The sequence below is a fragment of the Hakea prostrata genome, chromosome 8 (genome assembly GCF_041222555.1).
Source record: "Hakea prostrata isolate BN-2017 chromosome 8, UWA_Hpros_2, whole genome shotgun sequence".
In the NCBI taxonomy this organism is placed as follows: domain Eukaryota; kingdom Viridiplantae; phylum Streptophyta; class Magnoliopsida; order Proteales; family Proteaceae; genus Hakea; species Hakea prostrata.
The window spans coordinates 14737980-14752314 of NC_142607.1; the positions used below are offsets into that span (position 1 = coordinate 14737980).

The window sequence follows — 14335 nt, forward strand, 5'->3', positions numbered from 1 at the left end:
AGAAACAGAAAAACAGTGGGGATTCGAACCAAATCAGAAAACTCGGAAAGACCAAAACTGATTGAACCAATCATATTTAATATAAAAAAATAAAAATAAAATAAAAACCCAACTGTCTAAGTTGGATAAAAGATGGAAAAGAAGAAAAATTTTAATTTTCTCCGGGCAACAGATCTTGTCCACTTGCGACACACCTGCATCAAAGCAGAGGCCATGGCGCCATGCGTATTTCATAATTGATGAGATTTGTCTTTTAACCAAAATCTTACTGGACCATCAGTTTTTGTATTTTTATCATCTACTTATTTATTAAGATAGATATTTATTTTTTACATTTCTTCACCATATATTAAGAATAAAATTCATCTTAAATATTGACGAAAAATGAATCAAACACAAAATCTTCTGATCCCCACATAAGAATCTTTAAGACCTATGTCTTAAATTAATAAAAAAAATTTTTTAAAGTAAAACTTTAATAGATCTCATATGAATCTCACATAAAATGTATAGTGAAAAAACATCTAATATATGACAAAGAAATATAAGAAAAGCATAGATCTAGACTCAGCTTTAAGGCTCCATCAAATTATTTATTTAGTTATTAATTACATGATAATATCAAAATTTATAACTTGTAACCATAATGGTTGCTCAATAATGACAGCAGCAAGAACAGTAATTAATGGGAATCCAAGATTTGAGGCATTCACATCAACAAGCATTGCATGAAGCCTCACCTTTCTCATTTTAAAACTAAGGGGATCATTCCCACACGTTTCTGGTAGGATCCCTTCTTGCGTGCCTGCCTTCTCTTATAAGCCAACAACTACAACATGACACACTAAGTACTGGAATGTGGGGCCCAAATGGAATGGATTGATAGATTTTCTGGAAGATTTTCTGGAGTTCGAATCATGTCCTCTGCTCCTCAACGGCTATTGACCACAAATTACAGGAATTTACAGGTTTAGAATGATGAACATTTTTATTTTTACTTGTGGCCCCAACATAGTTTGTGGTTGTAAAGCCGTCAGGAAAGCACACGTCAAAGGTGATGATCCACACTGGATTTTCCAAATGTTCAGTTTTCAGATGGGTTTCATTTTCCTTCAACAATGGACCATTATGGTTTGATGATCTCAATTGAATTTACTATGGTTATTGGTTCATTTTGACATGCTTTGGCAAAGTGAAACACAGGAGCAAAGCTAAAGTCAACGAAAATAATTGGGTTCTTAAAAGGTTTACACTAGCCTACACCGTGGAAAAGATCAAACCTGCTTTACTTTATATGGATCAATTAGATTCTCTTACATTTGAAAAGCAAGAACTTCAAAATGTCCTTTTTCCTTGCCTTCCAGTTCCAGTTCCACCCTTGCTTTTCATTTAGTTGAAATTTGGAATGTTTGTCCACCTTCTTTGTTTCTCTTTTTCTACATTCGGAAGTCTGTGGGCTTGCTTTCTTTGCTAAGTTTGGTATCGATCAATCAAACTTTAAAAAGAAAAACGAAAAGTTAAAGCTTTGCAGATGTCAGATTCCTTATCTGAATTGCAAACCTAGTCTTGATCATTTCTGGATGTTTAGAAAATTATAATCTCTCTCAAATTTAGGCACATAAGAGGATTGAATAAGCTCTCAATAAACTATTAGATTCACTAACGAGAGGGTGAAAGAGTCGCATTAGGATCTGCAACTCTTCACCCACATTTAAAAGGAATGTCTATATCTAAGTTCTATCAGATAAATCAAAAGTGGGATCTCCATTAGATTTTCTTCATATTATATAATAGAAAGGTGTGAGAAGAACACAAACTTCTAGCTTGACAAATAGAGAATTTGGACTTGAAAATGTTGTCTTCAAGAGGGGGGAGGAATAGAAAGAGGGGGGAGGAATAGAGAAAGATACAAACATATCTAAGTACATATGTGGTGGTAACTGATACGGATTTCCTATTGATTCCTATTACAAAAATGAAATACAGATTGATGCATCCAGAAATTCTCCCACCAACAACGGAGGCCTTCGAGTTCTTGCAAGATGAACATCAGATGTGGGCCAATTCTATGGTTAGGAAGCTACCTCCGATGGTTAAGTCAATGAGAGCTAGCACCACCAAAGAACTTGACTAGTTGCAAAGCTTAATTGAAAGATAGAATGGAGGGAAACGATTCAATTACCTTTTCTTCATGTTATGCTTTAATTTATATAAGGTTTACCTCTTACTATCAATCGTTGGATCAATCCACAAGTTTCATCATTAGTCATCCGATCATTAGGGCTCAATGTGAATTAGTTGTGTTTTCATATAGAGCACGATCGCATATCTTGAGTTTAACGGGATCACGTCTCCTTCTATAACCATTGGGTTCCTTTGTGCTTACAATACCTCTAGATTTAATTCTTGAACCGGTCCCGACCGGAGTGATTGAACTGATCGTTGTTCGACCCAGTTGGTTGTTATTTTTTACTTATCAAGATGATGTAGATTCTTTGCATGTTTCTATTTTTATGGACTGCTCTCCAATTACCTGATAAGAACAGTAAGATAGAAAAGGGAGAGGAAGATTCTCTCTATCCAATCAAATTGGAGCATGAATTTTGAAACAAAAGGAGAGGAACTTATGAAAGTAGCAAGCCCACCTAGGTCTTTCTCATGGATGATGATGGGCTGGCCTGGCCTGAGATCCACCATCACTTTTTTTACTTCTCTTTCCTGTTTAAGTCTCTCTCTCTTGGCAGAACACAGCCCAAAACTGTTTGAAGCTTGGACCTAAAATCCCCACCCATCTTTGACCCAAGAGTGTAAATGGTTTTGATTCAAGATATAGTGAATATAAAATGCAAACAAAATTATTAAGCTCTGTTTGGTAAGTTCCTGCTCTTTGATTCTGCAGGAACAAAATCAAATAGATTTTAGTAATGACTTATAGTACCAATCTGATTCCTAGTGGTCTACCTTATTCCTGTCACAAGTGGGTTGGTTAGTTTATTGAACAGAAGCAAATATATTTTATATGTGAAGGGAGAAGTTTTCCTTACCTATGATGATTTGACACTATGAGTGGTACTCAAACTATATATCAACAAATATTTATATATTACATTGCCTTGCCTCGATTGCATTTTAAAGAATTAAATCCGAAGGTGAGAAGGGAACACATAACCACTTTAAAATATAAGTCAACTCTTAAGCCAAAGTTTGATGGTTAAGCACCTCAACATTCCCCTATGTTGGAAGTTTTCTTCAGCTAAACTCACCTTTTCTGCCATTGATGGTTCAACTTATATTTAATATATAAAGTAGAAAAAATTATTAAAAAAAATTATAAAAAATTTATTTAAAAAAAAAAACTCTTAATGAAAGAATGAAAGGGTCAGGTTGGGCTTGACTATTTAATACCCTGATTCTAAAAACTCTAAACCAGCCTTAATCTAGATCTTGACACTACAAATTGAGTTGAGTCAAGCCAAGTTAGACATTTAATCTTTGACTTTGGCTCTAACCACAAAATAACAAGAGCAAAACAATGATTAATACCATATTATTACCTTACTTTTACTATAAATAATATATAAGGTAGTAAGGTCAAGCTAAGTCGGGCTAAGTCGATCATAGTTAAATATTCACCATTGACGCCACCATTACTCTAATCAAGACCACTCTAACCTAGCCCTAAACCTGCACCTCAAGGCTAAAAATCTAAGCTCAACCCCTGTTCAACCTTAGGGAGGCCAAAGGAAATTTAGGCTGCTGGGGCCTAACATACATCCCTAGTTAGCGAGTTGGCACTATTTTTTATGTTTATCTTCTCCAATGGATTCTCTATCTTGAAAATATTTCATCTTTAACTTGTTCTTTATGGGTGTGGTCCTTAATCTTTTAATGCCTCTTGCTTGACTACACTTCTTTACATACAAGGGTGGATCCAAGATTCGAAACCCAACAGGGGAGGGAGAGCAAATGCTAATATTTCATACTGCAAAAAAGCCAAATGATCAAAAAAAAAAAAGCGCCAAAATAAGGTTCTAAAGAAAAATTTTAATACACTCTACAACTTGAGTTCTTCAAATTTGATTCACTTTAAAGGAGCTTAGCCTCCAAAGATATTACGAAATGACTAGGTTAGACCACACACATCTTAATATTTATCTAATTAGTCATCGAGATATGTGTAGCCCAACTCATTTATTGGATATCCCTAGAGACGAGCTCAATCCAGATTTCATTCCTCAAATGTTGATTAATTAATATTGATCAACATTAATTAAGACCACATAACCCCACCCCTTCATCTAGCTTTAGGGCCAACCCTTCGTCTAGCTATTGGGTCATCTAGGGTTGGGAAGTTGAAAAAAGAAAACGTGGAAAACTCCTCCATGGCTTCAACTTGGATTTGAATTTCCTTCCTTCCCCCAACAAAATAGAAAACACAGTCTTACAGCTAACTCCCTATGTTGTCTCTTACCAAAATAACCTTTGACTTTGACTTATTAGACCCCAAGATGAGGTAGTAGCTCCCAACCGCCTATAAATTTCTTGCTCATCACAATCTTACAATCCCTCAACCGTTCTTCCCTCTTAACCCATAAAAAAAGAGTTGGTTCTTCCTTCAAGCACTACTTAGCCATGGCTTCCCGTCAATTCATCGCTTGTCTCCTTCTCTTCTGCTTATTTCAGAACTGCTATGGTGATGTGCTCTTCTCCTCCCTCAAAAGAACACTGGTGGTCACCGCTTCACCCAAGGCTGGACAAGGTTAGTACTTCCCACACCCCCTTTTCTCCCTTTTATCTTCTTTGTCTCTCAAACTTCTCTGGATTCACTCTTCAGCTCGCTCTGTTTATAATCATCTTCTGGCCGTCGAATCCAACTTGCCCTAATTGAGGCTTCTGCGTAACAATAAAATCGATCACAATTCGTAGTTCATCAGAAAGGGTTCTCCGTTTTTCTTAATTTGCCCTGCCCAATTGTGTTTGGTGGTTGCAGTGCTGAAGGCCGGAGAAGATCAAATCACAGTGAGCTGGGGATTCAACTCGAGCTTTCCGGCTGGGACTGATTCGACTTACAAGACCGTGAAGGTGAAGCTATGCTATGGACCAATCAGCCAAGTAGATCGAAGCTGGAGGAAGAGCGAGGACGACCTGAGCAAAGACAAGACCTGTCAACACTTAATTGTATCAAAACCTTACGATTCTTCGAAGAGCAATGAGATGCAGAGCTTCGATTGGACCATCAAAAGAGACGTTCCAACTGCAACTTACTTCGTGAGAGCCTACGCTTTCAACTCCGCCGGCGACCAGGTGGATTATGGTCAGACAACGGACGCTAAGAAGACAACCAACCTATTCGAAATTGAAGGAATCAGTGGGCGTCACGCGTCGCTCGACATCGCCGCTGGTTGTTTCTCGGCTTTCTCCATCGCGTCCTTGTTTGGATTCTATTATTGGGAGAAGAAAGCCGCAGCAAAGCTGTCTCACTGAAAGATTCGATCGATTTGTCTTCTTTCTCTAATTACTTAGCTTAAAGAGGGAATTTATATATAATGGTCATAAACGTGTAAGGAAATAGCAATGTTTTTTTTTTTTCTTACTTCCTTTTATAGGGGTGAATAAAAGGAAGGTGTTTGTATGGTAATTCCTAGATAAAAATTCCTTTTGGTTTTGGATATTTATTCTAGTTCTAGCTGTAGAGAAGGTATAGATTATCCAGCTAGAGAAGTTGCATAGTTTTCTTTGAGTTTGAGTCATGGTTGGTGGTTGTCTCCACCTCTCTCCTTTTTCTTATGTAATCATTACTTTAGCCAAAAAGATTACTTGTAGAATTTGTTATTTGTATTATCTTAACGGACTACCATCTAATTAACGGAGAAAAATCAAGCGCAAGAGTGTCGGTTCCACCAATAACAACTAGAGGGTCTTAGATGCCTAAGCAATTGGTAACTATGTTACTGCATCAACTCCAAGGGATGGCTCAGCTGATGAAAAATCAACAACTCTAAGTAGAAGGTCAAAGTTTGAATCCTTTCGGAGTCAAGGGCAAAGCTTTGCCTTATATTACGTAATATCCCTACCATAATATACAAAATGACCTCTTTCATATCAGGCCTTTGTCAATGTGAGAGGATAGGAGCATGGACATTTAGATGGAGAGGATCCAAACAATGTTTGCTATTTCAATATTTGAATTTTTAATTATGAAGAAAGTAATAAGTGGATAATGTGGTAAACTTACCCTCTCAGAACTTGGAAGATTTTGGCAACTTCAAATTGATAGTCCTCAAAAATCACTGCATGGTGAACTAAGATCAGCTATGCTCAATGCTCATAGCATCAATAATTTGAAAGAGTTCTGTTCTGATAGCCACATTAAAATAGCATAAAGGAAAAACAAATCATCCCAAAAAAATAAAAAAAATAGTAATACTCTACCTGATGATCTTCCATTGATGTCCCTCACCCGACCAGATTTTGACTGGAGCAAGGTTAAAATCTGTTTTAACATGGAATGCCCCTTCAACCTTACGCATACAAAAGGGAGGGAAAAAATGTGGGGGAGGAAAGGAACAAAGAAAAAGAAATACTTCTGTCTTGTGCAGTTATCATGAACTGGTATTGATCTTCTTCCACCTCAAGGCAAAGCTACTGTGTCCAAGTCTGATGGACATTCACTTTGCTCTGCAAATTAATAGAGAAGTTACAGAAACTCAAATGACTGAAAATGCACTTCAAACATAAACGAGTAGAAGAAAAGTTAGTCTACAGGGACATAGCGCTGGGAGAGCTCCTCTGCCTCGGTGCCACTTCCATCTACTCCATGTGATGATGAAAACGAAAAGTTCAAAACCATAATCGGTAAGGCATGGCTTGAAGGCATTACTTACTTTCCATATGAACAATGTGATAAGTTTCATCTTGTGACACTACAGGAAAGGTGACCCAAACATTGATGCTAGAGAGTCAGAGGACAGTTTCTTACAAACAGTTCAAAATAATCCGTTCTTATTATAAATGGAATGTTACCACTAATTGAATATTTATGAAGGTTAAAACCAACCTGAATTTACAACCGAAGTCAAACAAGGTGTTGAGTGAGTCTCCCCCCAGAAACTCTTGGATTTATCTTATGTGAAGGAGGCTACAAATCCAAGTTTTGGCGTACCTCAACATCATTAAAAAAACTGTTTAGAAGTACCAACTTACCGGATCGTTTATGCTGCTACCAATTCCTGCATGCTTGTGCTGGATAATGTAAGAAAGAATGAGTGAAAATACCTGAAAAGGAAAAGTTCAAGTTTGAAAACCACCTCAGATCCAGGTCCTCACAAATTCCAAGGGGTTGTTATCTGAAGAATATTCTATTTGAAAATTATAGCTCCTAGATCATTTACTTGCCTTTGATGAATTGTCCTTGTTTGCCTCCTTGCCAACAACATTGAGGCACCAGAAATTATACAGTTTACATGATGCTAAGCAAGCACCAGATAACACCTGAATCATTCACATCTTTTGGAAATCGAAGGGAAAAACAGGCTATGTTTGAAATTTTATTTTTTTATATGGTATCTGACTGTTTTACTAATTGCATATAAACTATTCTACAATCCTGCTAGAAAGTGGAGCGTAAGACAATGCCAATAGGAATCAAATTATTTAATGATGCTAAAAAAGCTCATACTTCTAATGCCAATATCACACTTAAACAATTCAATACCTTCCTCAAGACCCAGCTGTGAGTCTGAAACCCATCTATCTCCACCATTATCATTATCCCAGCAGCTCCCAATAGGAGGATCCAGAAGTTGATTTCTTCTGAATCATGGTCATTATCACTAGGTTCCTTGGCTGAGATTCATCCAGACCAACATTGTTTTCTAAATCAGTCACCACACTTTCCATTTTTGGTTTTGAAACCTTGTGAGACAGCTTTTTACTATCTACCAGTCCAGTCCCACATGATACTAGCTTTTCTTCTTCCTTTTGTTCTGTTCACAAAAATACCGTCATTTAGAACACAAAATCTTAGATTTGTAACATGCACAAATCGAAAGCTCCAATTTGCATACATAAGAAGACAACCATCACATAAACACTGTATAAGTATCCATTCAGTGAACCAAATAAACTTACACTTCAAAAAGTAAGAAAAACCATGATGTGATAATGCAGAAAATTGATTCTGAAACTGTCATAGGTTTTCAAAAAAGAGTAGAAGTGGCACAAACCTGGTCAGTAAAAGATTACAGTTCTAGAAAATAAAAATACAGACCCAATTTATGGAGGAACTATGCTTCCATATATGTTCCTCAGATTTATTGATGGTATCACCTGTCAGCCTACATTTTAACTTTGATCTGCAATAAGATTAAAAGGCATAGGAATAATGAAGAGTACCAACAGTTACTCAGGTGACTGATTCGGTAAGATATGCTATATGCAAGGAAAACAGCCTTTGGTTCACAATCTTACTAGCTCATGGCAACATTCCTTACAATTAAGAATAGTAAAAATGCAAGAGACTGTCACAGAACATTGTCAAGTTCAAACATTCGAAGTAATAAGTTGCATTAGTTCATTGAGTAGAACAAATTCATAAGCAATGCAAGAACCAGGGACCTGCAAATTCATGATCATCTATTGTAGCTTTTGTTCAGAGGCTTGACAACTGATTAACTCTTTCTTCATCGCAGCAGAACTCATATTACTACCAAATTGTTTAAGGTTGATAGCCTTTAAAATGCAAGTTTGGGTTTGGGCATTGTAGTAAAAGAACTCACGCTACTCCATTTATTTGAGGGCATGTCCAAATTGGATGAACTTAGCAATCAAAAACAACAGAAAGAAATCTTGCACCATTTTGCAATTACGGTTTTTAACTTATTATTGATACTGGACACAGTAGTTTCTAGGTACTCAACTGTACATAGTCTCACCAAACAATACATATTTTGCAATCAACATATAATCGTAATCCACAAAGAACCATGAAACAGGTCACTGGATGTCTAAAATATGATGTTATTATCTCAAAAATCTCACCATATTCAACTGAAGGACAGTTTTCAAGTTTGCTGACTGCATTTTCATAACCAGATGGGTAATACGGCCCAACAGTTAGAGTTCTACAAGCCAGTACTAATCTGTATTTCTTTTGGGCAATCATCTGTAACCAATGGAATTCCAAAAAGTAAACACCAGTTTCAAGTCACAGGCCGAATCAGGCCACAGGAGCTTAGTTGGCATTGCTACAAATCTCTAGGGTCCAGATGGTGTTGGAAATCCATTATTACATACAAAAAAAGTGATGATTTACTCAGATAGAAAGAAGACAACTTAACATACTTTTTTTGGGATACCAGCAGAGAGGATCCTGTTTGAACATGTTGAGGAGAGGTTTCTGGAGAGGAAGAGCTTAGTCAATGCAATCAACAATGCTTGCTCTGACCGTAGGAACCCCTGTTAGGCAGGCAACTCATGGTCATTCTCCATGAATTTAAAACGACCACTCTCTAACTCCATAATTCCCCCCCCCCCTTCACCCTTTTTTCAGCTCTCTCCTGCAGCAGATTCTGCCTTGTCTCCTCCACCATTGCCATAACTTCTGCATGACTTGAAAAATGCATACTACCTGCACCTAATGTTCAAAACAACTAAACAGAGAGAAACATACTTCAGAAAATATTTCAACTATCTCAATTCATTTACTTTGAATGCTTCCGTTACTCAACACAAAAATCCCTCAACATCAAACCATAAGATTAAAGATGAAGAACCCAAAAAGAAAAACAGATGGGTAGATGGATACAGGAGAACGGGAAAACCACTAAGCATCATTAAAAACTCTCTATCCCTACCACAAGCATTCACAGAACTTCAGTCAGGATACAAGCACAGAAAACCAGAATGGAATTGGAACGGATACAAGCCCGAAGGCTTACCTTGTGAATGTTTAACTTAATAGTTGATTACAAAGGTGTCTTAGGGCTCCTCCGATTGCTTCTCCAAAATGACGATGGCTTCATCGGGAACGGCTGTGTCGGAATCTGCAGAGACCGGGAAGGCGGAAGCCGAAGGGTTTTCGATTTTGAATGGTTTTTCCTTTTTCCAATTTGGTTTACCATTTTTACCCTTTAAAAATACGTATATACTAATGAAGGCGAGAGTAGACTAATAGTAATAACCGGAGCCGTTTGATAATCCACCAAAAACAAGTTTCGGAATCACAAATTGAAATTTGTGAAAAATTTTGCTTGTAGAAGTACACAACAATTTCAATTTCTCAAAACAAAAATTGAATGCAGATAGGGTTTAAGAGAAAATGTTAAAAAGTGGTATTTGTAGAATTTGGCATGGTAGACATAACAAACCGGTTCATTGATAGAGCTCTATCATCTATGTTAGGCAGAGGATGACTAGAGGTGCAAGTTTGGCCATGATCCGCCTTAAGTCTGCTCCTAAGCCTGAATAGGACTTGGGCTCCAGATTTTGGCCCTAAGGGCAAGTTAAGGCTAAAATATTCTAGTTATAACTAGGCCCAAGGGCAAGCTTGAGATTACTCTTTAGTTGGTTGGCTTGTTCTGATGCGTCCTAATTTTTTGCTCTAATTTTGTCCTTGATGGTTGATCTCAATGAATTAGGATCATGGACAAGGATAGGGCCTGGAATAGGGATAGGGCCAAAGATAGTGCCAATCAGGGCAAAATATAGAGCCAATTAGGATTAGGGCCAATCAAGGCGTGAATGGACTTACCCTGGCCCTATAGGGCTTAGTAGGGACAATAATCCTTGGCCCTGAGTTAGGGTCAGGGTGAAAACGAACTTAAATTAAAATATATAAGACTGGACTTAAGATTGCAAAAGCCCAACCCTGTTATAGCCCTAAGGACCAGAATTAAGAATTTGGAATAGTACGAGAGATTTATGTCTCACTCGGTCACTCCCAAAAGCGAACGTGGTTATCGAACGGGTCGGGAATGGTTTTTTCGTATTTCATTTGGATTCCCAATTTTACCCTTTAAAAATACATGTATGCCGTGGAAGGCCAGAGTAGGAAAACTAATAATCGCTTTCTCCCTGCTTCCCCGTCATTTAGGTGCGGAATGCACGGCGAGCCTATCGGACGATTCCAATTAGACGACCGAGTCACCATCAAATTCCGATCTCTCCAACCCCTGTCGCGCCTACTGAAACAACTGAGAACGGAGTTTTTCGGATTCGTCAGATTTTTCAAGTAAATCTCTCTCTCTCCAGATCTTTTGCTTTAGTGTGTGTTGATCATGATTTTTCCTTGGATTCTTTCTAGTTGTTTCTGCAATGAAAATGTTCCATTTCCTGAACTCTAAAGATATCGACCTGGTTGGACTGGAAATTAGTTATTTATTCATCCCGTAATTTGATTTGTATCTTGATTCATAGCGTCTGATAGACTTAAGAGCTTCTTGTTCTCTATCCTTCTCCTGGCATATGTTGATTTGGACCCCAGCTCTTTTACGAAAACAACGTCATCAAGGGAAAAGGTTTGGAGAGGGAAGATTTAATATGGTTCACTGAGCAAACCACTTGGATTTCCAGGTGGGTTTTGTTCAGCGATTCGTCTTTGACTCATTTGTCATGCATTCCCCTGGAGTTTGCAGAGACTTGATGTCACGAGGGCATCAGAAACTAGCTTTTATTTTTATGGTTAGAGCATCAGCAAGAATTTGTTGTGGCGTGAGTTTTGTTTCTCTGTTTGATGCTTAATTATCCCAGTATTTTCTTTTTTGGATTTATAACCATGCTTTATCTGAAGCCACATACATATATACAGTTGTACAAGTGTACAAATCCTTGATGCATCTGTTACGCAGTTACCCTTTTGTCCAGTTGAATTTTCTGACATCAAGGCTAGCAGTTCAGCAGAACAATAGTATAAGAATCATTTTGATCTTCCCCGGTATTGGTGATTGTTGTCCATGCATTTCTTTTATATATGGAGAAAGATCTATTGCGAGTAATTGATTGATGAAGCATGATTCAACAATAGCAATGCACCAAGAAGAATAGGTTTCAGTGTCATTGGTGGATCTGCTTGTTGCATGTGTCTTTTCAATAATGTATCATGTAGTTGGTGGAGTTTTACCAGCCTAGTGATATGATTCTTGCTCGAGAGCATGTGTCTTTTCAATAATATATCATGTAGTTGGTGGAGTTTTACCAGCCTAGTGATATGATTCTTACTCGAGAGCCTTGTTTATTGTGATGAACTACTTCACATGACAACAGTGAAGACTGATGGATGGCTTAACAATACCGTTGTTAGGCCTTTACGGATCTCCTTGATTTCTCTCTGGAATAGGTTTACAAGTTGAGACATACTGGTAGAGTCTCAGACCAGTAGGTTTCCTTTTTCTAATTCTTAATTAGGAAATCATTTTGTTACTCTATGAATCTCTACGAATCAGCTCCATCCAATGCCTTTTGCCAATCCTGCAACATGTATGCTAACTTTATGATGTAGGTAGGTAATAGGTAAAGTGTTTATTCCTCAAATGCCTCTTTGACACGGATGCTTATTGTTTCTTGATCTCTCTTCACAAGTAGTTTGTGCAGCTACTAGAAATTGGGGCATTTATGCTTTTGCAAGGGTGGTAGAGAACCCTTTGATGTTCAAATGAATCATAGTTCCTTGACTATTTTTACTATTCAACAGAACACCCCTTCTAGTGATGCACCAATGACCTCCACAAATGGATTAATGGGCCTACAAGGGAAGCAGCCACTTTTCTCTTTTGGGGTTATATCAGATGTCCAGTATGCTGATATTCCCGATGGTCGCTCATTCCTTGGAGTTCCCCGATACTATCGTCATAGTATTCTAGTCTTGCAAAGGGCAGTCAGAAAATGGAACAACCTTAAGAAGCTGAAATTTGCTATCAATTTGGGGGACATTGTTGATGGATTCTGCCCTAAAGAGCAATCATTAACAGCTGTACAGCAAGTTGTTCAGGAATTTGAGAAATTTGATGGGCCTGTGTACCACATGATTGGCAATCATTGCCTCTACAATCTTTCTCGAGAAAAGTTACTCCCTTTACTGAAAATTCCTACCCTGGATGGGCATGCCTACTATGATTTTTCTCCAACTCCAGAATATAGATTTGTGGTTCTTGATGGCTATGACATTAGTGCTATTGGCTGGTCCAAGGAGCATCCTAACACATTGGAGGCCTTGAAAGTTCTGCAGGAGAAGAACCCTAATGCAGACAAGAACAGTCCAGTGGGAATGTCGGGTCTTGACAGAAGGTACCTGATGTTCAATGGAGCAGTTGGAAGGGAACAGTTAAACTGGCTGGATAATGTCCTTCAGGATGCTAGCACACATGAGCAGAAGGTGGTGGTTAGCTGCCACCTACCTCTTGACCCAGGTGCTGCAACCAAAGAAGCTCTTTTGTGGAATTATGATGAAGTTATGGAGGTGATTCATAGATATAACTGTGTGAAGGTTTGCTTAGGTGGTCATGACCACAAAGGTGGGCACTCAGTTGATTCACATGGAGTTCATCATCGGGTCCTTGAAGCTGCTTTAGAGTGCCCTCCAGGTTCAGATGCATTTGGTCACATTGATGTCTACCATGACAGATTAGCTCTTTCCGGAACTGATCGTATGGTTAGCTCCGAGATGGTATTTGATTCTTGAATGTACTTATGATTGAATGATCAGATGTGGTATCTCTCGTGTTTTATTAATGCCGAGTGCATGCCGTTTCATTTGTTTGTAAAAAGGAGGCCTCTTAAGATGGCTCCAATACCTTGAGACTGAGGTGGGGTCTCTGTAAGTAGATACATAACTGAGATATTTTGAGATGTAGATGTTGGAACATTTTACCTCTATAGAGTTGTGTCAGCAATATAGATTCACCATCTGGTATTACCCTACAACTGGTTTTCCTCACCCTTTGTTGCATACTTCTTTCAAATGCTCAAGTGCATTAGTGTCTCAACATTAGCGAAAGTAACACCAACAGAGCCTGCCCATCACTATTTCTTAAATATGTGCAAGACTACACTGTTAAGAGACAGTAATTGATAGCCACCTCTATTATGTTAGTTGTACTCGCGAAGCAGAAGCAATGGTGTGCACAGCAGAGGATTTTTCTCCCAATGAGGTGTGGAGTGTTTATTCATTAATGGCTGACTTTTGAGAACGTTGAGCTTCCAGCATTCGTTACGTTATTCTCTCTTTCTTTTATTCCTTGCTGAGAAGTAAGAGCAATGGTTACCAGGAAAAAACATCCGCTACACCATTAAGGGTCCTAGGAGCATAACTAAACTTTCAAAGTTCACAAAATTGATCAAC

The 14335-nt window shown here is 38.1% G+C and overlaps 2 protein-coding genes and 1 long non-coding RNA gene across 7 annotated transcripts; 2 read left to right on the plus strand and 1 right to left on the minus strand.

The window, feature by feature from the left end:
- The first annotated feature begins 4557 nt into the window (after positions 1–4557).
- Positions 4558–5671, plus strand: LOC149007179 (high-affinity nitrate transporter 3.2-like). The gene is made up of 2 exons (XM_089166463.1): positions 4558–4759; positions 4991–5671. Exons 1-2 carry the CDS (start codon positions 4633–4635, stop codon positions 5482–5484), a joined length of 621 nt encoding a protein of 206 aa, XP_089022589.1. The 5' UTR covers positions 4558–4632; the 3' UTR covers positions 5485–5671.
- Positions 5557–10099, minus strand: LOC149007180 (uncharacterized). 5 transcript variants are annotated; one of them, XR_016175174.1, is made up of 5 exons: positions 9939–10099; positions 9343–9650; positions 6585–7985; positions 6433–6493; positions 5557–6290 (listed from the first exon to the last, which is right to left on the minus strand). It is a non-coding gene; the product is annotated as an uncharacterized LOC149007180 (long non-coding RNA). The 5 variants fall into 5 exon arrangements; XR_016175173.1 differs by having other exon boundaries at positions 5557–7275; positions 7715–7985; XR_016175172.1 differs by having other exon boundaries at positions 6433–7985.
- Positions 10100–11077: 978 nt separating this feature from the next.
- Positions 11078–14324, plus strand: LOC149007181 (manganese-dependent ADP-ribose/CDP-alcohol diphosphatase-like protein). The gene is made up of 2 exons (XM_089167530.1): positions 11078–11230; positions 12689–14324. Exon 2 carries the CDS (start codon positions 12713–12715, stop codon positions 13673–13675), a length of 963 nt encoding a protein of 320 aa, XP_089023656.1. The 5' UTR covers positions 11078–11230; positions 12689–12712; the 3' UTR covers positions 13676–14324.
- Positions 14325–14335: the final 11 nt, after the last annotated feature.